Genomic DNA, 24,433 nt, shown 5'->3' on the forward strand with positions numbered 1-24,433 from the left:
AGAACACATTACAGGAAGGAATTCCCACGGCATGCGCTGCTCTTTGCTTTGCCTTGTGAAGATAAAAGGAGGAAGAAACAAAAGACTTAGAGAGCAGAGCTGGTATGAGCCATGAAGCTGCTCTGCATTAATCATCTCCATCGCTCCCACTTCCTGCTGCCCTTCTCGACATAGGCCCTGGGTCTTTTGCTGGGAAAAGGCAGGTCGAGCTGGAGCTGGCTGGGGAGCTCATTAGTACCTCGCCAGAGCCGAGCGAGGCCTGCCTTCCAGGAGGCATTTTGAACTCTCCTTCAGTTACTTCCTTGCAATCAATATGCTGCTTTTGCAGTTGCTCCATCCACTGCCCTTGCAGCCATCAGAGGCTACAGGCTTCTAAGAAGAACCATTTGGGTTTATCAACACATACATCTTCACTTCATAGGAAGCAGCATTCCATCCTTTGCACATTGGTCCTGTAGGCTCATAACACAGCAGGGTACAGATCTGGGGAGAAGCAGGCTCCAGGGATGTACTGGCAATAGGGATGAAGGCCTTGGCTAGGTGCTCTGGCAATGTGGGCAGGAAAAGGCCTTGGTGGCAAGGGGTGTTGCATGAGGAGGTCCTATGGTCAGCTCAAGGGATGGCCTAGTAGTCTCAACTGGGAAGCAGACCCTGAAGCTATGTCTCCCAACTCAGACCTAGGGGCCCTGAAACACTGTGTCTGAGATGCTTTTCCCTTAGTGATTCCTGCACCGCCTGAGCCAGCTTATAGTTGTCATGCATATGGCCACTAGGGACCAGGAGAATTTGAGTTCTACATGTGGCCTGGTTGGCCCCACCCCTCTGGGCAGTCATCACTTCAGCTGAGCCACAAGATCCTGGGACTGGGATCCTCATCGACCTCTGGGACATTAGGTTCCGGGGAGTGATACTGACTCCAACCCTGCAGGTGTAGCCTTCCAGAAGCCAGCTCCTCTCTGTAAAATAAAGGCATATAAAGGACCACTCTTAGCCCTTCCAATCACCAGCAGGAACCCAAGAGACAGAGTCCCTTCAGCCCTGAGAGTCTCCAATAGCATCACCCTTCTTATCCAAACCCGGTAAAGCAATGCTGTTCTTCAAGGCCCACTGACCACAACCTAATGGATTGCTGAGGCTGCCAGATACCAAGACATAGCATTGTAGAAGGGCAGAGTTTGGCAGGATCCCAGGGGAAAAGAATTAGCACAACCTCATACAAAATGGGGTAATAATACACCTACCTCAGAAAATCTGCTGTGAAAATTATCTAAGATCATCTCTTCAAAGCGCTGTATTTAGCTTTTTCTTCAGTAACAACCAACCCCAAATCTTGACGTACACAGACACTTGTTTCTTGTTCTCAGGTCTGTTGATCAGTTTGCTCCAGGTTGTGTTTGAATCTGCTCCCCATGCCTCTCATTCTAGGAACTAGTCTGAAGGAGCTGTTGCTTCCAGGGGCAGCTTCTTCCAGAGACGGACGGCAGCAGGCAAGAGAGGAAGCAGGGACACATGATGCCTCCTGCAATCTCTCTTGGGAACTGTGCCTACATTCTACGGTTCAAACCAAGTCACATGGCCAAGCTCAAGGTCAATGGGGCTTCGTCAAAGCCAGTCAGGAAGTGTACTCTGCCCATGGGGAGGGATCAGGAAGACTGAATCTTTGCAGAAAAACCACACAATGTTCCAGAAGTGCTCAACAAGGAACTGGGATATAGTCATCTCTCAGAAAATGTTAGTTATTATCAACATGAGTATTATCATCACTATTAGTAACAGGCTTTGCTGATGATTCATTGAAGCTCAGATAAGGTTGGGCTGGATGAGACACAGTTTGGAGGGCTGCTACTTGGGAGTGGTCCTGGGAAAGCTTAACCTCTATTGCTTGGTAAAGGTCAAGACTAACTGTAAGAACTGTGATGGAGCCAAATGCACTAGAGGAGAGGGAAATGGCTTCAGCCAGGCCAGGCTTGACCCCAGAGCTGTCCTTAGAACCAAGAGGAATTGGAGGAAGTGGCATCCCACGGAAAACTGAGTTCATGACAGAACCAGGACTTAAACCCAGATTCCCTTACTCTAATTCTAGATTAAATCCCTACTCCACCCTCACTAGGAGAGAGAACATTTTGAAATGGAATTGATTCCTTTCTACATATTTTTCTTTAAAAAAAAAAAAAAAAAAACTCAGTGTTTATTTTTATTTCTTTTAGGCTGAAGCTTAACTCCAAAAATAGTCTTTTTCAGTAGCCCTGTCATTAGCAGTTGCTACAAACACTATGTCCCCCACACATTGAACAGCATGCACGACACTTGAAAAGAGCAATTAGAACAGAAGTCTCCTGAGAATCGCAGGGAAGGCAGTGGCTGCAGCTCCTGATGCCTACAGTCTCCCAAGGACATGACTGGGAGCCAGCCCTGCCCTGGGACTTCTCGTGCCTCTCTGTGGGCTGCCCACACCCTAGCATTAGCTCTGTTTTTTGCTTGACTCTGTGCTAACCCCAGGAGAACTTGCGGCCACTAGGCCCTCAACTTCACTCTAGTTGTCGTCCTTAACCTTAAAGAGGTCTTAACTTAGAGAGGTCACTAAGCCTCTCTAAGTCTCTGATTCCTCACCTGGAAAATAAGAATCATAATAATTTTGGGATATTTGAGGCACCCTCATCATTTTGTACACATCAGAGAACTGTTTGATTTCATGGGAGTGGCCACCAACTGAGCTCCTCCTATATACAGAGATCCTGAGAATAAAGAGATAGTTGTACATAGCCCTTGCCTTCAAAAAATTATAGTCTAGCAGACGTTCCTGCTGTTGATTCGCGGCATGTAATATAGTTGACAATGGTGGGGAAAGTTCCAGGCAAGACTTCCCTGCAGGGAAAATGCATGGGCTGAACTATAAAAGGGTTGATGAAGTAGGGAAAGGTATTCCAAAGAAAAGGAACAGCATGTGCAAAGGCTCTGAGGCTAACTAGAACTATCTGGGCTGGTTTCCAGCCTGGTGTGCAGTGAAAAGGTCTGAAGGAAAAGATATCGTGAAGGGCTTTGTCCACGCTTGCTGCAAAGAGGCAGCAAGTAACACAGAAGTACCCAAGCCCTGCAGTTCCTTCATTTATGGAACAAATGTCCACTGAGGGCCCACAATGTGCCAAGCAACAGGGACCCAGGTCGAGCAAACACAGACCCAGTGCCTGTCCTCGTGGAAGCCATAACCTAATGAACCTGGCCTGTTTGCTATACATGTGTAGTTTCAAGAAGTCACCTTGGATAGCAAGGGTGGTTACACTGGGGAATTAGAATTTGTGTGGTCAAGAAAGGGGGTTCATGGAAGGGGTTCCTGAGAACTAAGGCTGGAGAGAGACACAGGGTCCAATTTATGCCCTTCTGTGGGCAATAGGGCCTTGGCAGGGGAAGGGGGCAGGCTCTAACCTGACAGTAAGATAAAGAAACTAAAAGACAAGGAGAGGTGGAAGGAGGGAAGGAAAGGACCAGCCCCCAGCCTCTCAGCCAGACCTCATCACCCTCTTGTCTGCTGTGAGTCTGTGGTCAGTTCTCACACCTGGGAAGGTGCAGACCTCCGTATGAGCATAAAAGGAGGCGTCTGAATTCTTCAGAAGCAAAAACATACAAGAATAATCCAAAAGGAGTTGGAAGGGAGATTTCAAATTCATAAAAGCCAATATACATGGGTGCTGTGGACTGAATTGTGTCAGCCAGAAATATATGTTCAACACCTAACTCCTGGTACCTGAGAATGTGGCCTTATTTGGAAATAGGGTCTTTGTAGATGTAATCAGGCCAAGGTGAAGTCATACTGGAAGAAGGTGGGCACCAAATCAATGACTGGCACCCTTATAAGACAAGGGACATTTGGACGCAGAAACACACAGAGAGCAGGCGGCCCTGTGATGACAGAGGCAGAGAAAGGAAGGATGCATTTATAGGGCAAGGAATACCCAAAGATCACTGGCAACCAGCAGAAGTTAGAAGAGGCATGGGCTGGGCACGGTGACTCACACCTGTAATTCCAGCATTTTGGGAGGCCAAGGCGGGCAGATCACCTGAGGTCAGGAGTTCAAGACCAGCCTGGTCAACATGGCGAAACCCTGTCTCTACTAAAAATAGAAAAATTAGCTGGGCACGGTGGTGGGAGTCTGTAATCCCAGCTACTTGGGAGGCTGAGGCAGGAAGAATCACTTGAACCAGGGAGGTGAAGGTTGCAGTGAGCCAAGATCACACCATTGTACTCCAGACTGGGCGATAGAGCAAGATTCTGTCTCAAAAAAAAAAAAAAAAAAAAAAAAAAAAAGGCATCAAACAGATTCTCCCTCAGAGTCACCAGAAGGAACCAACCCTACTGACACTTGGATCTTGGACTTAAGGACTCCAGAACTGTGAGAGATTAAACTATGGTTTAAAGCCACCCAGTATATAGTAGTTCATTATGGCAGCTCTGGCAAACTAATACAATGGCAAATTGTACTACACAATTGTGCAGATTGAATTCGGATGGGTCAACAGCCTTAGGGGTGGCAAGCTGAAGTAACCCAATAATTGCATTCAGATACACTCAGCCCCACCTTGCAGGACAGGGTCAGGAAGTAGCAGGCATTAGCCCTAGGGGTAGGGAGCTGCTAGCTCCTGTTCTGGCCACATCGTCTCACTCATACCTCACAACCAACCTGAAGGGTCCACCTCACTGTGCTCGCTTTGTAGAGGGTACAACAGGCTTGCAGAAGTGTAGGTGCATGCCCCGGACCAATGTGGCAAGTGCCAGAGCTGGGATCTGAATACAAGTCATTCCTGTGGCTTGCTTTCGAGCCATAAGATTACAGACAAGCAGTTCCTGTCCACAAAGCATTCACTATTCACAGAATTAAAAATGACATTTTGGCCAGACATGGTAGATTATGCTTGTAATCCTAGCACTTGGGAGGCCGAGGCGGGTGGATCACTTAAGGGCAGGAGTTTCAGACTAACCTGGCCAACATGGAGAAATCAGGTCTCTACTAAAAACACAAAAATTAGCCAGGCCCATGCCTGTAATCCCAGTTACTTGGGAGGCCGAGGGAGGAGAATTTCTTGAATCTGGGAGGCAGAGGTTGCAGTGAGCCAAGATTGTACCACTGCACTTCAGCCTGGGCAACAGAGTGAGACTCTATATTACAAAAAAAGAAAAAAGAAAAAAGAATGATTCTTACCACTCTCTAAATGGCATCACTTATGAGCTCATTTTTCTTCTCCCCTCCACTAGAATGTCTGCTTCAAAATAGTAGAAGCCCTGATCCATATGGCTGTGTGGTGTATCCTTGTGTCTAGAAGATTACTGAGGCATAACAGGTATTTAATAAAAATTTGTCACATTAATCAGTCAACTAATAGGGGGCATGTGGAGATTAAGACAGGACCGTCCAGGTGTATACTTCTCTACTAATTTAACAAAGTGGCAAATGGGGCTGGGCACAGTGGCTCATGCCTATAATCCCAGCACTTTGGGAGGATGAGGTGGCCACACTGCCTGAGCTCAGGAGTTCGAGACCAGCCTGGGCAACATGGTGAAACCCTGTCTCTCCAAAGAATACAAAAATTAGCTGGGTGTGGTGGCACCTGTAGTCCCAGCTACTCAAGGAGGCTGAGGTGGGAGGATCACTGAGCCTGGGAGGTTGAAGCTGCAGTGAGCCATGATTGTGCCACAGTCTAGGCGACAGAGTGAGACCCTGTCACAAAACAACAACAACAACAATTAAAAAAAACAAAATGGCAAATGGTACTAATTGCTTGCTGTCCTCAATCAAAGAATACTCAAAGGAAAATGTTAATGCCACACATTTGTGCAGGCTCCACCCCTGCACCTCAGAGTCTGCAGAAGCCATGGCTAACAGCTCCATGGCAGTGGACAAGACAGGTGTCACCCAAAACGTTGACGTGTAACAAGGCATTAATAAAAAATGAAAGAGAGAGATGAAAAAAGCAGGATATATGGGGAATAAGAAGGAGAACAGGGGAAGAGAGGAGGACATGGTAGGGGGAAGAGAGGAGGAAGAGGAACTGTTTTTCAGGAGGGACTCTCAGTAGCAGCAGACGCTGACAAGCATGGCAGTGGTGAGCCAAGTTACCTGTTTGTGACCTTTTGAATGCATAGAAATGGTGGCAAGAAAGAGGGAAGGGGCAGAGGCTGGTGGACACTGAGGAGAGGAGAGAAGGATGGGGAGGCGTGAGACAGGAAGTCAGGGAAGCAGAGGGACAGGCAGAAAGAGAAGCTGAGAGGGACTGAGACTCTGAAACAGATGTAGATAATATAACTTATTTCTGAACACATTTGGTTCTAAAATGGGTTTCCATCAGTGTGAAATTCATTACAACAAAAATTTAAGGTATTAATAGATCACTCTCATTGTTATTTAAGCCTGAAACCAGGAGACACAAACTGCAGACCACAACCTACCAATCAGCCCTAACTCTTCATGTGGCCAACTCACTTCCTGCTCTACTACAGAAAAGGGGGAGGCGCAGGCCAGTGGGAGCCCTACCTATGCATGTCCTATTTTGGTATGCCCAGCATTCCTATTGAGGGGAAGGGCTCTTGTCCCACTTTGCATCCTCCTGGAGGGCCTGGGTTCACATACTCTGGCTAAAGAATTGGGCACATAGCCGGGCGCGGTGGCTCAAGCCTGTAATCCCAGCACTTTGGGAGGCTGAGACGGGCGGATCACAAGGTCAGGAGATCGAGACCATCCTGGCTAACACGGTGAAACCCCGTCTCTACTAAAAAATACAAAAAGCTAGCCGGGCGAGGTGGCGGGCGCCTGTAGTCCCAGCTACTCGGGAGGCTGAGGCAGGAGAATGGCGTAAACCCGGGAGGCGGAGCTTGCAGTGAGCTGAGATCCGGCCACTGCACTCCAGCCCGGGTGACAGAGCGAGACTCCGTCTCAAAAAAAAAAAAAAAAAAAAAAAAAAGAATTGGGCACATGACTTAGACTGGGTCCTTCCATCTGCCACTGGGCAGATGGTGGGTCTAGCATTGGACACTCAACCCTGGCAGGGATGGGCAGAATCCTTCCCTGGGATTGACCTTCAAACATGGGGAGACATAATCCTTTTGCCCTTGAGGTTGTTAAACTAGAAGGTGTGGATCTGGAGATGCCAGCCCCTGACTGGCCCCCAACTTATCCCACGAGCATGTAGGATAACAGTGTCAATGAGGAACAAACAAAACGGAAAATGACAAAGCAGACAAAGCCCTGGGTCCTCATTTGAGCCCTAGGATGTGACTCCGCACAGAGACAGCTCCATGCCAGAGCATTCCAGGGACATGGGCCAAAAACCTTCCTCTGGGGCTTTATCCAGTTAGAGTTGGGTGGCTGCCACTTACCACTGTCAGGGTCCAGGCTGAGAATGGCTCCTCATCTCCATCCTCCTGCTCTGTGCAGCCCCCGCCGAGTCCTCCTGCCCTTGACTATGGCAATGACCACACAGTTTTGGCAGGACAAGAGCAGGACTATAGGCAATGATGTCCCAGCCCAGGTAGGTGTCAAGGACTGAGGCAATGGTAAAATCCATCCTGGCAGTGAAATGGAGCCCTGCTTCTGAGATGCAAAAGAAAGGCAGGGAAAAGTCATGCATCTGCCAGAGGGAATTAATCCAGAGCCAGTGGGGGAAGAACTGGCAAGTGGGGCTGGCAGAAATGAGCTGTGCAAACAGGTCCTGAGGCAACTGTCTGCCGTCAGACTGCTCTGCCTAAGAGCCTCCGAGGAAGGAGAGAGAGGGGAGGAGCCAGGGCAACATGGTAGGAGGCCGGAGCTGCCACCAAGAACTTCTTCCTGGGATGGGAAGGGCACTTGTAAGTGCAGAAATTCACCAGATCCCATTGAGGACATTTATATTTCTGTGCTACAAACCCCCTCCAGTACCCTAAATCCTCAGAAGTCTATCATACCCCAAAGAACTTGAGAATGTGTGTGTGTGTGTGTGTGTGGCACGTGCGCACGCGTATGTGTGTGTGCACGCACATGTGCTTGTGCATGCTGGAGAAAGGATGAAGAAATGCTAAGGGGAGCCAAGTTCCAAATTTGGAAGGTTTAGAGAGGACAGAAGGTGTAAGGAGTAAGAGGTAATTGTGGATGAAAGTCAGAAAGAATGGAAAACAGATACGTCACAAGTGACCATAAGGGTAGACACCCCTAGGAATAGGCATGAAGGCAAAAGAGAGCTAATGATACTGTAATCTCAAAGGTCATGGTAACTTCTGTTGGCACCGTGGTTGATAAATATGGGGCTGGGTAAACTCTTCTCAGATACAGCCCCAGGAATGCCTGGCATGAGCCCTTCTGTGCAAAAGCAATCACTACTGTTATATCCATGAGCAGTCTTTTCTGCTATTTTTTTATTTTTTTAATTTTTATTTTTTTGAGATGGAGTCTTGCTCTTGTCACCCAGACTGGAGTGCAGTGGCTCACTGCAATCTCCACGTCCTGGGTTCAAGCAATTCTCCTGCCTTAGTATCCTGAGTAGCTGGGATTACAGGCGCCCATCACCACACCCGGCTAATATCTTGTATTATTAGTAGAGACGGGGTTTTACCATGTTGGCCAGGCTGGTCTCGAACTCCTCACCTCAAGTGATCTACCCGACTCGACCTCCCAAAGTGCTGGGATTACAGGCATGAGCCACCGCACCTGGTCTTTTCTGTGATTTCTGAAGACAGTAGGGCAGTTCCTTGATGACATCAGAGACTACTAGTCAACCAAGAGTCTTACGGTCGTGGTTGGATAAGAGGCGGTGAGAAAGGTGGTAGCTTGGAGTCGGGGTGGTAAAGGTAAGGCCCACAGGCACAGGCAATACCTAGATGTACTAGATACGGGTCAATAACTGCTAGACATGGGTTAAGACCTGGGAGGAGGGTACCCTGTAGTTTCCTTCATCTCTCCTTATCTCAGAAGTGAAGAAATAAAGTCAACAGAGCCTGGAATTCAGCAGATGCATGCAAACATATCTGAAAAAGTTGGCTGGTCACTTAATGAACTATATTACCCTAACTTGAGACAAACAGTGAAGAATAAAAGGTGGTGGTCAGCTCACAGAGATGAGTCATAGAAGAAAAGCCACAGAGATGAGTGCAGATGTGCCCAGGGAGAATGAGCACCTTTTAGACAATTTAATCCCCATAGCATTGTGGGTAGATAGAATCAGCTAACTCCTCCTGCTATGAGACCAGACTCAGCAAACCTGCTTCTGATCACTGTTCGACTCCCACAAAATGCTGACTGGAAACTATGGCATTGTCTGGATGCTGTGGGTATCCATCCACTGCATAGGTGGCCAGAATAAGGTTTCTAAGCTATCAAGGCGAGAAGGGCCAGGATAACAGACAGAGCCTCCCTGCAGTAGCACCGCCTGTCCCGCCCTCATGGGTTGGACAAGTCACAGTTGGCTCAGCTTTTTCTCATTCCCATCACAGCCCAATGAGGTTATTGGGTGAGCAGAAGTGGTGCTGGACTCCACACAGTCATTCAGGGACCCAGGCTTCGATCTGGAGCTGCTGCCGGACTTAACACGTGGTCTCAAATGTCACAGTAGGAGGGGAAAAAGAGAGGGGGCTTGCATAGGGGAGCTTTTTGAATAGGTCTAGCCCAAAAGGAGTGTATATCACTTCTGAACACACTCCTCTGGCCCCACCTGAATGGAGGAAGCTTGTGTGCCCAGAAGGAAAAATAAATGGTACAGAGAACAAGTAACATTATCACACAAGTCTTTGAACTTTCTTGCTGGTATGAAGCAGGTCCTACACTCTGCGATTTCCATACTTTATTTCACTGATCCTCAGAAAACATGAGGCAAGAAACATCCTTCTGTCCCTTTCTACAGATGGAGAAACTGAGGCTCAGTCATGTGCAGAGTTGCATTCAGCAACAAAAAATGAATAGAGCCAAGAATGAACCCCAGCCCTGCCTGCTTCTAAAGTGCAGCCTTCTCACCTCCCCTTACGAAAGCTCTTTCCAACTGCTTGCTCAGGCACAGCAATTTGCAGCCCTGTCTTGCTGGGGTCCCAGCAGTTCCTCACTCACGTGTGGAAGAGATTAAAAGAACAAACCACAGAGCACATTTTGCCGCTGATTAACTCAAACAGGAGGCTTTCCCTCACTGAGAACAGACGATCAGCTGCTCTGCCAATAACTGCCTGCTCTGTACCACCAGGCCACATTCCATCAAAAAGGCACAGTTTCCATTTACTGGGTTGAAAGTGAGTCACATCTGCCCCTGGATAGACATATAAAGCAACAGGCATGCTACTCTGATTAATAATGAAAAGCTGGTGCAAGCACATATCATTTTAAAAGAGAAGAGGCCAAATCCTAGCCTCCTTTTCTACCAGGTTTAGGAAAGCATGAAAAAGGAGAATGATCATATGGGTTAGGGGGGGAAAAAGAAACTTTAAAGAAGCAGAGAAATACACCTGCTCAGGAGGTGGGAAAGCAGAGATTTTATACTATTCTGGGAACCTTGCGATTCTAAGGAGCTGCATCATTTGTTTTTTATACTATTTTAGAAAGGCATTCCATTGTTTAAGGAGGGAATAAGTGTGAAGCCTGGCCTTAGAATACAACCCATTATTTTGACAAGGCCCTGAGCAATGGTCACTTAAGTCTAATTAGCAGGAGAATGAAGGCCACATCTCTTCTTAGGTAAACATCCCCTAAGCCCTGCTTCTGAGCTCCCTGGATCAAAATGAGCACATCTTGGGCAGGGGACATGTGTGAAGTTTAAAAACAATGCAATGTGGGCACACCGAACCTCACTGATTATACTGGGAACCCACAGCTGCCCCAGCTGCTGAGATATGGCTTTTTTTTTTTTTTTTGGCATATGCTTCCCGCGAATTGCTGTTTTGTTTTTTCAATGTTTGAATGTGTTGCCACGATTTCTTCATGAGAATCGTTTCTAAATGATTGGCGGCGCTTGTTTTTGAAATGCAAAATGTTTTACTCTACCTCCTTTTCTCCACCCCACCCACCTGCAGTTGGAGTCACTGGGCTGCCAGTAGGTGGACCAACTGGCTTGGGTTGGATGCTGGGTGAGGCCAGGTACAAGGACAGCTCCCATGACCAGCTGGGCTGGCTTGGACTGTTCACCTGGACACCCTGCCTCATGTACCAGGCCCTGCCTGACAGGAGGATCACCAGTCCTCCGACTCCTAGTGCAAGACCTACCCTTCAGGATCAGACTTCCAAGCTGCCACATCTGGCCAGACTTTACCTGAGTTCATGTAGTTCTTGAGTTTCATGGCCATAGCCAAGTCTGTCTCTAACCCCTTCCCATAACATAGAACACACAATTTCTGCCCTCATGGATTCTGGAATTTGTAAAGTCTACATTAAGAAATAACAGTTGGGAAGAGACTTTTTAAAAAATCTTCAAAAACAATCAATACCTGACAAGAAAAAGATAATTGCTCAGCTTTCAGATGGTACAGAATTTGGACGTTTAAGCCCAGTATCAGTGGGAAAGGAAGAAGCATCTTCCTATCTGTTTTCAGGTAGGCCAGAAAGTTTTCATTCAAGACATTAAGCCTGTGGGGGTTGCTAATGGCTTTTTTTTAATCCAAATTGTATTAATTAGGAAAATACTAATTGCTGTAACAAATAAACCCCAAGGCTTAGTAGCTTAACACAATAATAGTTTATTATCACTTCAATATTAATAATAGGCCTGCTTAGCAGACAATTTTCCTCCACAAGGTGATTCAGGGGACCAGGCATATTCAATATTTTGACTCTCCCCTCACCTTCAAATTGTCTGCATCCAGCCAACCAAAGGGGGGGTGGTGAGAAGATGAGGAATGATTACATGCTTTTTAATTCTTTGACTCTGAAAGGACATGCAGCAGTTCTGCTCACATTCCTTCGACTGGAACTATTATCATAGGACCCTACTGATTGCAGAGCAGGCTGGGAATGTAGTCCATGGCTAGGCAGCTGCTTCACCACTTTATCTTACGGAAGGGAGGCACGTGTGCTTAGTGGGCACATCAGGCCAGCTTTATTGGCTGAAAGTTAGCAGAAATTTCTCCCAGATCTCAGAAATGGGGAGTCAGTCTGCATGTACCTTTTGCTGTATTTCCCTGGATAGTTAGTGGGGAAATGGCAGAGGGAAGGCCAAGCATCACTAGTCAGAGTAAACCAGAAGACAAACATCAATTTTCCAGAAAGGGATTCTGGGGCTCAAATAAGTGGAACCACTTCTTCACAGCCATGTCACCAGCTCTGCCTTCCCCTCCACACAGCTCCATTGGCCAGAGGCCCACAGAGGAAGTATCTTCCCATCTGGTTTCTGTACGTGGCGCCCTAGATGAACACTAGCGCATCAAGTACAGAAGCCCTCCCGTGGGGCAGGATCTGGGCCAGTACAACTGGCCTTTGGGGCTGGATCATTCTTTGTTGTGAGGGGGCCATGCTGTGTATCGTAGGGTGTTTAACAGCATCTCTGGGGGCTCCACCCACTAGATGCCAGTACCCCCCTCTCCCGTCGTGACAATCAAAAATGTCTCCAGACATTGCCAGATGTCCCCTGGAAGGAAAATCACCCTCAATTTAAGAATCACTGGTCCAGGCAGAGGCTGCAGTGTTTCAGAGGTAAATTAGGCTCCAGTGACTGGACAAAAGCAACGATCTAGAGCATTCTTACAGATCTGGAGCCCATGGATTAACTGAGTTTAGCCTAGGCTGGAACTTGGGTTCTCAGAAGAAATATTACATATATATTTGTCACAGAATAATACATTATGGAAAATTAGCATAAGGAGGGTCAGAAAATAGTCTCATTTACAGGCTCATTATAGGAAGAGGGCAGGCCTTGGACTGTGTGACTCTGATGAGACTGGGTAATCCAACTTCAGCATCCTCAGTGGCAACAGGGGACCGTGGTGAAGACTGAATACAACCTCACGAGAAGACAGTCGGTGGAGTGTCTGGCATGCAATAAATGGTCCACGAATGGTAGCTAACTACAGGCTTTGCAGCTTGTTCCATACCTCAGATCATTCTTCCATTTGAACACAGGAGGGTAATGTTCCAAGTGAATGAGAATTTAATGCAATTGCCATTTGATTTAATTTCCAAATGCGTCAAAAGTGTGAATGCAACACATCAGCATGCAGCTGATAAAGTAGTCAAAATAATTCAAGGAAACCAATACTTGTCAGGTTTTATTTATCCACATTTACGCTTTTTTAAAAATAAGCTGGTCTTTGTGCCCATATAGAATACAATATACATAATATCTCCCGGTTAGCCTCCCCCCACACATATGTTCAAGTTTCCCACTTTTCTCCCATCTGTCATTTTTCTCTTTCCATAAAAAGCTAATGGTGACGTTACCAAGGAGTGAAGGAGTCAGAGGGTAAGGGTGGGGAACCGGGCACCCATGAGGAGGACGGGGACTGATGAGGACAGGCACAAACATAGGCACGGCACTTTGTTTATGAACGATCTTCATAGTCCTGGCCCCTCACCCAAATCTAGGGGAGCTGGCATTATTATTCCAATTAGGCAGTCAGGAAATGATGTTCCTAATCCACGTAGCTAACACAGGGCAGAACCAGGATTTGAACATCCTTGACAATAGCATCTATGCATCCTTGACAATAGCAGTCATGGTTAAAAAATGATGCAACCATTATTAATAAAAGTTAAGACCAAAGAAAGATTAAAAAATAAGAACCCAAGCACCAGCATATTCTCCTACAAAGAATGCAACTCACACAGAAGGTGAGCATGTTGAGGTTTCTCTGTTTTGAAATCGGGTACCAGGAAAGTCAAGATCAGGCATGAGAGGAGAGGAGGAGGTAAGCTAAGCCTACCATAAAAAGTTGTTAAACTTCCCGACCTAAGTTGGAGCATATATGATCCATATGCAAGACTCTTGGGGGAATGGGTGGAACTCACATTGAGGCAAGCCTTCCTTGAAAAGGCATTGAAGAAGGTCCAGGAGTTTTTAAAATGACCACCCTAAGGGGCACATGGTGGGGTGGGTAAGTAGCATGGCTCTGGCAGGTCAACTGAGCCCCCTTAAATTTGTAGCCAAACCACAGCAAAGAAAGACCGTAAGAGGAGCACAGAGAATTACAAAGCTCACAGCTCCCATTAAGAAGGTAGAAAAGAATGAAGGAAACATAATACTTAAAGGAAAAGGTAAAGAAACAGATACCTGTAAAGGAGACAGAACTTTCTCAGAGGTAGAAGGAAAACCAGGAGCTCAATCAATTAATGAGAACCTTAAAAAAGAAGGGATGGTGAGGGGTCTGGTCACATGCTTGTGAAGTAAGGACCTGAGCACTCTTCCCTGGATACAGCAGATGTTTAAGCCCCTTCTATATGCCAGGTACTGTCTCAGGTGCTGTTGGTCCAGCAGGAAACAAGGTTTACAAAGCTTCTTCCTCCAGGAGCTCAAGTTCTAGTAGGAAAGATGGGTAATCCACAAATAGATGTAAATCACAATGTCAGATAGTGACAAGATCTAGGAGGAAAACCAAAGCACCGTGCAAAGGAACACAGTTACAAAGGGAAGGGGTGGGAGGCGGGGGATGGTGTTATTTCAGATAAGGTAATCAGAGGGGGCCTCTCTGAGAAGCTGAAGTCTGAGCAGAGACCAGATCCACAAAACAAGTGAGCTACATAATTATCTGGAAGAAAAAGCATGTCAGGCAAAGCAAGGACAGCAAGTGCAAAGGTCAGAACTAGCTTGGTGTGGTTCAAGGAAGAGGAAATGGATCACCGTGGCTAGAGAAGAGAATAAGAGGGCAAATATGGGGGTGGGGCATTACAAATCAAGGACTAGATCTACAGACCATGTTAAGAAGTTTGGATTTTATTCTGAGTGTGACAGGAAACACTGGAGGGTTTTGAACAGGAAAAAAGCCATTATTTAACTTTTTCAAACGATCACTCAGGCTGCTGCATTGAGAACAGACATCAATGGGACAAGAGTGGAGCAGGGAGGAAGCTGGAATAGTCGTGCAGTTGAGAAGAGAATAGGGTTTTGGCTCATGCACTGATCAGCAAACTGTGGCCTGTGGGCCAAATCCAACCCTCTGCCTGTTTCTGTAAATAAAGTTTTATTGGCACATAACCATGCTCATTCATTTACATAATTTTTATGGCTGTTTTTGCTACAACAGCAGAGTTGAGTCTTTGCTATAGAGATCATATGACCTGGAAAGCTGAAACTGAGTCTAATGCCCTGGGCAGAAAAAGTTTGCTAACCTTGTTGAGGATGTTGACAATGGTGGAGGGTGGCGGCCTCGAGATAAACTTAGGAGGCAGAGTTTCCAGGGCAGAGGCCAGATGTTAGCCCAGGCTCTCTGATACCATGCCTGCTCTCTGATCACTGGGTGATATAGCCCTCCAGCTCCTCTCTACTTCTGAAGACTGGCAGAGAACATGATTGGAAACTCTGGAGTCTGGTCTGAGGCCAGCCTTTGCTTTGTGCCATTCCCTATACAAGCAGAGAGCTCAAGGTGGCTTTGCCTCTCCTCCTAGCATGAACTTGTCCTCCATGGCTGCTGCCACTGATGAGGCAGGAGCCAGCAGCCTCGGTCACCTCGGAAAGCCACAGAGGCTGTAGGATCCCTGTAGCGGAAGCTGTTGTGTCCTACCGCCACCTCAGGCCTTATTATTGCACAGAGTGCAGCCCAACCTCCAACTGCCTCTGCCATCTGTCAAATAGCTAATAGTCATGGGCTTTTGCCAAAGCCCTGTGGCTCAGAGAGTATATCCTGTATGACAAGACAGTAAAGCCAGAAAATTAAGACCCCCAGGAGCAGCTCTCAACCCATGACTGGAGGGGGTTAAGGTACAAATAACCCACTCCTCCACACCCCAGGAGTTCTACACTAAATCCCAGAATTACCTAGTAGGATAGAGCTCCAGATGTTCCCAGCGGTTACTCACTTGAGAATGCCCCCTTTATTAGCTGCCCTTGATTCTCTGTCTCATGTCCCTAAAACTCAAATAAGCACCTTGCACTCAGAACTCCTGCCCCGAGTTTGCTTCTAGGGGTCTCAATGCCACATACCTTTTATCTTCACTCTTCTTTTCCAACACAGTCTGTGCCAGTGACCATAGCCAGCTGTCTGACCATGGTTTTTCCCTGCAGGACCAGGGAAAGGAAGAATAACTGGATGCAAAGATCCCGCCTTATGAGTGTGTACACTATTATCCATGGTCACGGACAGGGTCCATCAGAGCCCCTTGACTCCTACAGAATGAAGCCCAGGCTCCTATTCTGGTACAAAGACTCTGCAAATGTCCCCTTGCCTACCTAACCAGCCTCAAACATGTCACTCACTCAGTGTCTCAAAACCAACGCAGGCTGTCCTGCTCATGAGCCTACCAGGCCACAGGACCCAGCTCAGATGGGGCCAGTCTGAGAGGCTCTCCCAGACTCTTCCAGACTACACTCATGGTCCCACCCTCTGTATACCTTTAGCTCACACCTGAATGCAGGCTATACCCTACCAGATTTTGCAAGAAATGTGGTATAAAAGAGAGAACATGGCCAAGGCAAGGCAGGCCTAGCTCTGCCACTTATGAGTAGTGTGATCTTAGAAAGGTTCAGAACCTCTCTGGGCTTCCATGCTCTCATTGGTAAAAGGTGGTTGCTAGCAGCACCTACATCATAGGGCCATTGTTAGGATTAGGGAGGTGTTGTGGCAGGTGGCTAACATTAACTGATCATGCAGCACAGATTTGCATGATTCTTCCTGCTAGACCATGAGCTTTTTACAGAACCTAACACACAGTTGGGCTCCATAAAACTTTATTAAGCAAATGAATACAGGAATGAGTCAGCTACTCCAGCCATTCCATCTTTAAACTAGAGGCTATAAATGCAAATCACTGCTGGCACCAGACTAGTGAGTGAGCAAAATGGGACCAGTCAGGACATCAGTCAACTGTGGAACGTGTGCTTCCAAAACAGGGAAGCTGAGGAGCCCACTGTTGCCATCCTAGAATGCAGGCTCCACATAGCTACGCCTGATACAGTCTCAAGAAACTTGTAAATGCTGAAAAAAAATTTAAAAAGGAAAGAGAAGACAGTACAATGTAAGTAAAGCATTTTTGCAACTGACTTCAACCAATGGATTGAATTGGATGACCTCAATCCCAATTCAGAAGAGGGAGACCTTAAGATGATCTAAATTTAAATTTTCACAGTATATACAGAATATCATTCCTTTAAGCCAGGAAAGCGAACAATGGACAACGTCTTTGGGAAACATTCCTTAATAGTAATGTAAAAAATATGATTACTACTGGTTAAAGACATAATTTTATGCTTTCTAGTACTAGGATGTATCTGTTTACATATGTTACATATATATTATGCTATACATATGTGTTTTATATATATTTCCTTCCTCTCACAGGATCTTTTATATATATATATTCACCTCCATTATTCAGATAAGGAAAATGAGGCCCAGAGTAAATACATGATTTGCTGAATCACACAGGTACCTGGGAACAGGACTAAGATGGAAATTCAAGTGTGTTTAGAACAGCAAGCCCTGCTCTTGATCCTAACAAGCTCCCTTGGTAGGAAGTCACACCAGTGTTTAAATCGGAACCTCTAACAGCACGAGCATCACATTTCTTCTGAGCACTAATTCTCATACTGATGAATGTTCTGAGTGCATAATAGGTTGTTAAATGGAGTTGAAAGACTGGTTTAAAAATCATCGCCGACAAGAAACTTTTTAAGAATTAAGAAATTTTCATCAAGATACATCTGCATAACTTTGGCTGAAGACACTCAAGTCCTTGAGGCCAGCTAAGACACCTTGAAATTGAAGACTCTCAGAAAACCAGAAGCAAAGGAAACGAATGAGCACATTTCTGAGCACTGGTCTTGAACAGGTAGGTTGAGGGGCGAAACTGTCAATTGAGTGAAACCTCAATTACAGAGTAATCTAATGTATACCCAGGTACATTATCACAACTCAATAAACAGCTCTCCAGAATTTAAGTAATTCCAATTTGCTTTCATTTCGCTCTGTGTGTCGCCCTGAGAATTTGTTATTACCTACCCTCACATTAGGCAGCATCTTCTAACATGCTAATCTTTACCATCTCAGGATCACACACTAGCTGTGAACCAGCCAGGCGTGAATACACCTGTTTGGGGAGAAAGAGAGACCATCCTGGGCCTCCGCTATTCCTCTCAGCATGAGTACCTGCTGTGGAAGCCAGCACAGGGGTTTATGGCTCCCAGAACCCTCGGGTGCTGAGGGGCCCAGTGACCTCCCAACTGTGGAGTGATTAGGGTTTTGAATGAACAATGCCAGGAGAGGGGTGGTCCATGTAGCTAGATGGCTGAGGACAAACAAAACTAGCTACTTTTCCTTTGTCCCCAGACCCAGGAATGAGTTTTCCTGATCCAGTAGGGGTGAATACAGGAAGGGACCAGAGAATTCTGACCTACAGGGACTTGTGATGGTTAATATTAAGTGTCAACCTGATTGAATTGAAGGATGCAAAGTATTGTTTCTGGGTATATCTGGGTGTTTCTAGGTGTTGCCAGAAAAGATTCACATTTGAGTCAGCAGACTGGGAGAGGCAGACCCAACCACAATGCGGGTGGACACCATCCCATCAGCTGCCAGTGCAACTAGAAAAAACCAGCAGAAGAAGGCAACAGAAGTAGACCCGCTGACTTTTCCAGACTTCATCTTTCTCCTATGCTGGATCCTTCCTGCCCTGGAAAATCAGACCCCAAGTTCTTTGGCTTTTGGAGTCTTGGACTTAGACCAGTGGTTTGCCCGGGGCTCTCGGGCCCTTGGCCATAGACTAAAGGCTACACTGTCAAACTTTCCTACTTTTGAGGTTTTGGAACTCTAACTGAGCCACTACTGTCTTCCTCGCTCCTCAACTTGCAGACGGCCCATCTGGGTCTTCATCCTGTGATCGTGTGAGTCAGTTCTCCTTATATGAAAGTTCTCCTTTCATATATACATATATCCTGTTACTTCTGTCCCTCTAGAGAACCCTAATAAAAGATCCCATGACCCAAATGTCCCCAAGTCCACACTTTCATATTTCCTCCCTCTCTCTTCTTATGCTGGCACATCACTGTGTACGAAGAGAGAACTGGGCACATTTTACACAATAGGCCCGACATGATTTCCCCAAAGCCACAGAGACAGTCTTCAGATCGGCACCTGGGTCCAGTATCCTGTTCCCCATCCCCGGAGCCCTTCATCTCTCTTACCTCTTTGTCTGAGAAATCCCACCCCCATGGGCAATTTCTTTATTTTATTTAACAAATACCTTAGAGTACCTACGCAGGGCAGTGTTCTAAGAACTCCTACGTCCATTATCACATGTAATCCTCATGACACCTTCTGAGGGAGGTAATTCTACATTCCTGTTCCCAGATGAGCCAGCTGAGGCCCCGAGAGGTTTGATCATGTTCAAGGTCACAGAGTTGGGACAAGGTGGGGCCAGAATTCAGACACAAGCATCCTGGCTGCAGTTATCTCCTGCCCTGAACTGGAACCAAAGGGTGGGAACCTGTGAGGAGGAAGACCTCGAAGACGTGGTTTTCTTTCTGTGATATCCCAGGGTCATGGGTGACGTCAGTCCAAGAAGAAGGAATCCAGATCCCATCGCATAACACAGTACTTGGCCCTTGAGAATCCTTTTCCTTTTTTGGTCTGTTTTTCAGATTTTCTCCCTTCTCTGAAAGGGGGAGGATTAATGATTTTCCCTCATATTTTTTTAAATAAGTACAAATACTTCAGTATTAAAGTACTTAAGCATCCTGGCTCTGCAAAGGCAAAGGGCTCTTGAGAGGTAAGTGAGTCATTCCTCATTACACGGTTTCTTCCAAACGCTCGGGTTTGCTGCCTTCAAATGGGTCCCTGGGCACCCACTCCAGGGTGACAGGTTTCCTCGGGTTGCTTCTGCTCCTGAGGGGGTCCCTGCCTTTTATTTTCTTGTTTTGCTTGGATGCCACTAACTCTTTAGCAGTGTGTGTGGGGTCGGGGGAGGGGGTGAGTGTAGGTTAAATGTATTTCTCCAGCAATCTGGAAGTTAGCTGAGGGTCAGGAAGGGAACGTCATGTGTCAAAATGGCAAGTTAGCCAGATGGACCCAGGGACTCCTGCTTGCCTGGTACCTGAGCCTCTTCAGCACTGCTCATGACGTTGTGGCACCAGGTGCCAGCAAGGCCACGACCCACCAGCACTCCAGGTGTGGCCATATAGCCTGAACCAGATGCAGGTCGGACTCCAGCTCTACCCCTTGGGATGGCCCTGTTTCTCAGCCTGGCTGTGCTAATTCTCCCACCCCTGAAATGAGTTAAAATAAAACCAATGTACAGAGCTGCAATTAGGATAAAATCAGGTCACACATGTGAAGGGACTTCTTTACATGCAAGGGACCAAGCTCCTAGCTTACCACCATTATAATACTTACATGGAGGAAAAATGGGCACTAAAAAGTGATAACACATGCCAAAAATATGGATGAATTTCATCAATGTGTAATAAAATTACACCTTGATTGACCAGATTACAGGGAGTGCCAACCCCCCACTGTTCAATGTGAAGGAGACCGGGTGCCACCCACCACCCCACCCTCCCTAAGATGGAGTGGCAGGGGCTGCAGGTGAGCAGTGGCAGCTGCACAGACATATGGCCAGGCCTGGCTACTGCACCCGGGCTAGCACTGGCCCCTCCTCTCGACTCCGGCCCAGGATGCACAGCTAGCAGAGAACAAATCAACGTCCCTGTAAAGCCCTGGCCACCTCTCCGAATAAAGCAAGGATGCTCTACCACATCCTCTGTCCCAGGAGCCTCTTGGTTTCTCTCCTCATAGCTCCCCATCCTGCCCTTGAATGGGGGCATATAAGGAAAGAATAAACCAAGCGTTTTCTGGTTCCATTTGTCTGTGCATGGAAATTTCAGAGTGCTACACTAACTCCCATAGCCACTGGTCACATTCTCTTGCCACCAACTTTGCCCCATGTACATGCAAGGTGCTAGCAAGACGGTGAGGAGCAGGAGCAAATGCAGTGCACTCTCTCCTGGGACTCTCATTCTGGTATGGGAGACCAGCCATAGAAGGTGTAAGACATATTCCAGCAGGAGAGCTGAAACTACACATTCACTGAGTACCTGAAAGGCCTGCAATAACCCCCATGTCACATAATACGTATATAATAATAATAAATCCTTTTTTTGAGACAGAGTTTCACTCTGTCACCCAGGCTGGAGTGCAGTGGTGTGATCTCAGCTCACTGCAACCTCTGTCTCCTGGGTTTAAGCAATTCTTCTGCCTCAGCCTCCCAAGTAGCTGAGACTACAGGCACCCGCCACCACGCCTGGCTATTTTTTAATATTTTTAGTAGATATGGGGTTTCACCATGTTGGCCAGGCTGGTCTCGAACTCCTGGCCTCAGGTGATCTGTCCGCTTTGGCCTCCCAAAGTGTTGGGATGACAAGCATGAGCCACCATACCGGATCACACGAGCTAATCTTATGGCACCAACAAAGCAGATAGGAGCCTAATGCCATCAAAGTGGTGGCTTCTTTTCTATGTTAATAACATTTAATGTAAACAAATGTAAAGATTTTTTTAGTTGTTTTTTCATGACTGCCTAATTTGTTGATCTTTGGCTTAAGTGTTCATGGCATTATGGTGAGGAAATCAACTCCTGCTGAGGTCAATAATTCATTCACTCATCTATCATTCTACAATTTTTTTCAAGTTGAGCCTTATGAAACGACTGACTAACAACTTCATCTGCTTCAGCAAACTGAGAACCAGGGCCAGGCACTGTGCTGAGTGCAGAGACTTCCAACCCAGCAGACAGCCCTCCTCTCATAGAGCTTAGATCCTAAAAGCGGAACAAAAAGTCACCAAGTAAACAAATAAAGGCAAACCAGCATTTTAAAGTGTGATAAGAACTATGTCGAAAAGGAGACCAGGCAATGAGAAGGAATTGTGACCACCAGGAAGGGAGGCGTGGGCAGGAGGTCAGGGAAGTTCTCTGGGAGAAGACGACATAATGACATTTCAGCTGAGATGTGAATGATGGCACATGATCAGCCATGTGAATGTCTGTATAAAGTCAAGACAGCCAGGATAGAGAATCCCAGTCTGCAACCCCCAGTCTGGTCAGCCCAAGGCTACCAGTCACACTGGATCAGCAAAATGAGGTCAAAGTTTCCACACCCACCCATACCTTGACAAAGGAAACTAATTCAGGAGCCCTCAAAGGCTCGATCAGTGGTTTTTTATGTTTGTTTTTTGTTTTTTCCCTTCAAACACACCAGGTCTCATTCTACAGCTAGCATAATAAGAACAGCTTCATTATTTCATTCACTAAATTATGCTATATTAAAATTTTAATTGGCGAACATAACATTGGTAAAACGAGTACATCCACATGCTGCTGTTGCCAGTGTAAACTGTCAAACCATTTTTTTGCAAAAGCAATATTGCAACACAAAGAAAAATCCATAAATCATATTCTTGGCCTCCCAACTCTACCCCCAGGGAATTTATCCTAAGGAAATAATCTGGTTCAATAGAATAAAATGTTCTCTCCAGAAGAACTCCATGAAGGTGCTAATTGTTACATACACAAAGGAAAGAAAAAACAAAACACCTGGAATTATCCAAATGACTGCAAATGGGGGGTTTTAACAAAATAGGATAATTCATTTGATGAGAGAGCATACGATCATTAAGCATCACAACAAAGATGACAAAGTTTCAGAAAGAAATGGGATATCCAGCTTTTTGAGAGAAGTAGAAAACAATGTGCATATTTTAATGGAAAGCATGTAAACAGTATCTCAAGGTGAATAAGAACAAGAAAATTGAAAAGAATTGAATCAAGGCCAGTGGGGTGAGGAATTATTTATTTCAAAAGTCCTTCCAAAATATTGTCATTGTACTGAGTTCTCATTTTTTAAGAAATTCCTCAGAAACAATAGTACGAGAACACTGCCATAGCGTGCCACCCAAATACAAGGACATTTGTTCATTCTAACTTTAAATACAAAATCAGACCAAATTTGAAGATGCCTTCTGTGTTATATATTCCACAGTCTTTCACGTATGGCTCCTGTATGTGAAACTCGACTTGGAATAGCAATGCAATGTTGCATGATTTTACAATAATTTCTCCTGTTTGGGGAGTTTGTGTTGGGGAGGGAGGCCAGAGTGACTAGAAATTAATCTCCTCTTTTACTAAATGTGGGGGAGGAACAGCAGATGAGAAAAGGGGCTTTAAGGCCCATTAGCGCCGGCCTTCCGTGGCAGCAGAGGCGTAGGCTGGAGGCACTCACCTTTCACAATCAGCTCCGCGTAGTTGGACACACCAGAACCACCGTCAGAGCGGATCACACAGCGGTACTTGCTGACGCTCCGCTGGGCAGTGTCTGCCACACTGACCGTGGCTGAGAAGCGCCTGTGGTTGACCACGCGGGTGACCATCAGGGCCGTGTCCCTGCCATTCCATTGCTGTAGAACAGAGGAAGAGAGGGAGAGGAGGAATCAGAGCATCTTAGACTTCCAGGCGACTCCCAGCACGGATGTCCACCCATCCTCACACCCCAGGGGCTCAGGACTTTCAACTATAAGAAGGGATTTCCAGCCAGGCACAGTGGCTCATGCCCGTAATCCCAGTGCTTTGCAAGGGCTGAGGCAAGAGGATCATTTGAGGCCAGGGTGTGAGACCAGCCTGGGCAGCAAGCAAGACCCTGAATCTATGAGAAATTTTAAAAAATAGCCAGGCATGGTGGCACTCACCTTCAGTCCCAGATACTCTGGAGGGTGAGGAGGGAGGATCTCCTGAGCCCACAAACCCAAGATTGCAGTGAGCCATGATCAAGCCACTACACTCCAACCTGGGTAACAGAGCAAGGCCCTGCCTCTTTTTTTTTTTTTTTTTTTTTTTTAAAAGGTGGGAGTTTTCATGGCTGGTTTGTGCTAATGATCTGATTCAATAATACACTTTGCTAGTGAGCTGATTCGAGGACAGAGGCCTGGTGGTAAGAACAGAGGAAAAAGGCTCCTTCTAAACACCCTGGCTCAGCCTGCACTGGGGACTGGCATGCAGCCCCTTCACTTTCCTTCCTCTTTTCCTTTTTCCCTGAAGCAGAACCCACAGCATTCTCTCAGACAAACTTCAGCAGACTTAGTGAAAACCCAGCCCACATGGAAGAAAAAGAGCCCGGTTCCCAGGCCCTATGGCTGGTGCCCTGCTACCCCACCCCACAGGCTCTGAGCCCCACCTGCCCTAGGCTATCACCACAGGTAGGGAGGGGACGGTAGCTTTCCAACACCCGTCTCCCTCGGCACCTGCTCTTTCCTCTGCCTGGAGGGTCCAGTCTCCCTGAGGACACCCCGTTCCATAAAAACCCACGTTCAGCT

The 24,433-nt window shown here is 46.6% G+C and overlaps 1 protein-coding gene across 3 annotated transcripts in view; it reads right to left on the reverse strand.

The window, feature by feature from the left end:
• PTPRT (protein tyrosine phosphatase receptor type T) overlaps window positions 1-24,433 on the reverse strand; it is a 1,118,573-nt gene that overhangs the window by 656,732 nt on the left and 437,408 nt on the right. For all 3 annotated transcript variants that reach the window (XM_028828430.2, XM_077949122.1, XM_028828427.2), the window contains exon 6: window positions 23,347-23,521. In XM_028828430.2, the coding sequence (XP_028684263.1) occupies window positions 23,347-23,521 (175 nt within the window). The remainder of the gene's footprint in view (window positions 1-23,346; window positions 23,522-24,433) is intronic.

Source organism: Macaca mulatta, chromosome 10 (genome assembly GCF_049350105.2).
Source record: "Macaca mulatta isolate MMU2019108-1 chromosome 10, T2T-MMU8v2.0, whole genome shotgun sequence".
Classification (NCBI taxonomy): domain Eukaryota; kingdom Metazoa; phylum Chordata; class Mammalia; order Primates; family Cercopithecidae; genus Macaca; species Macaca mulatta.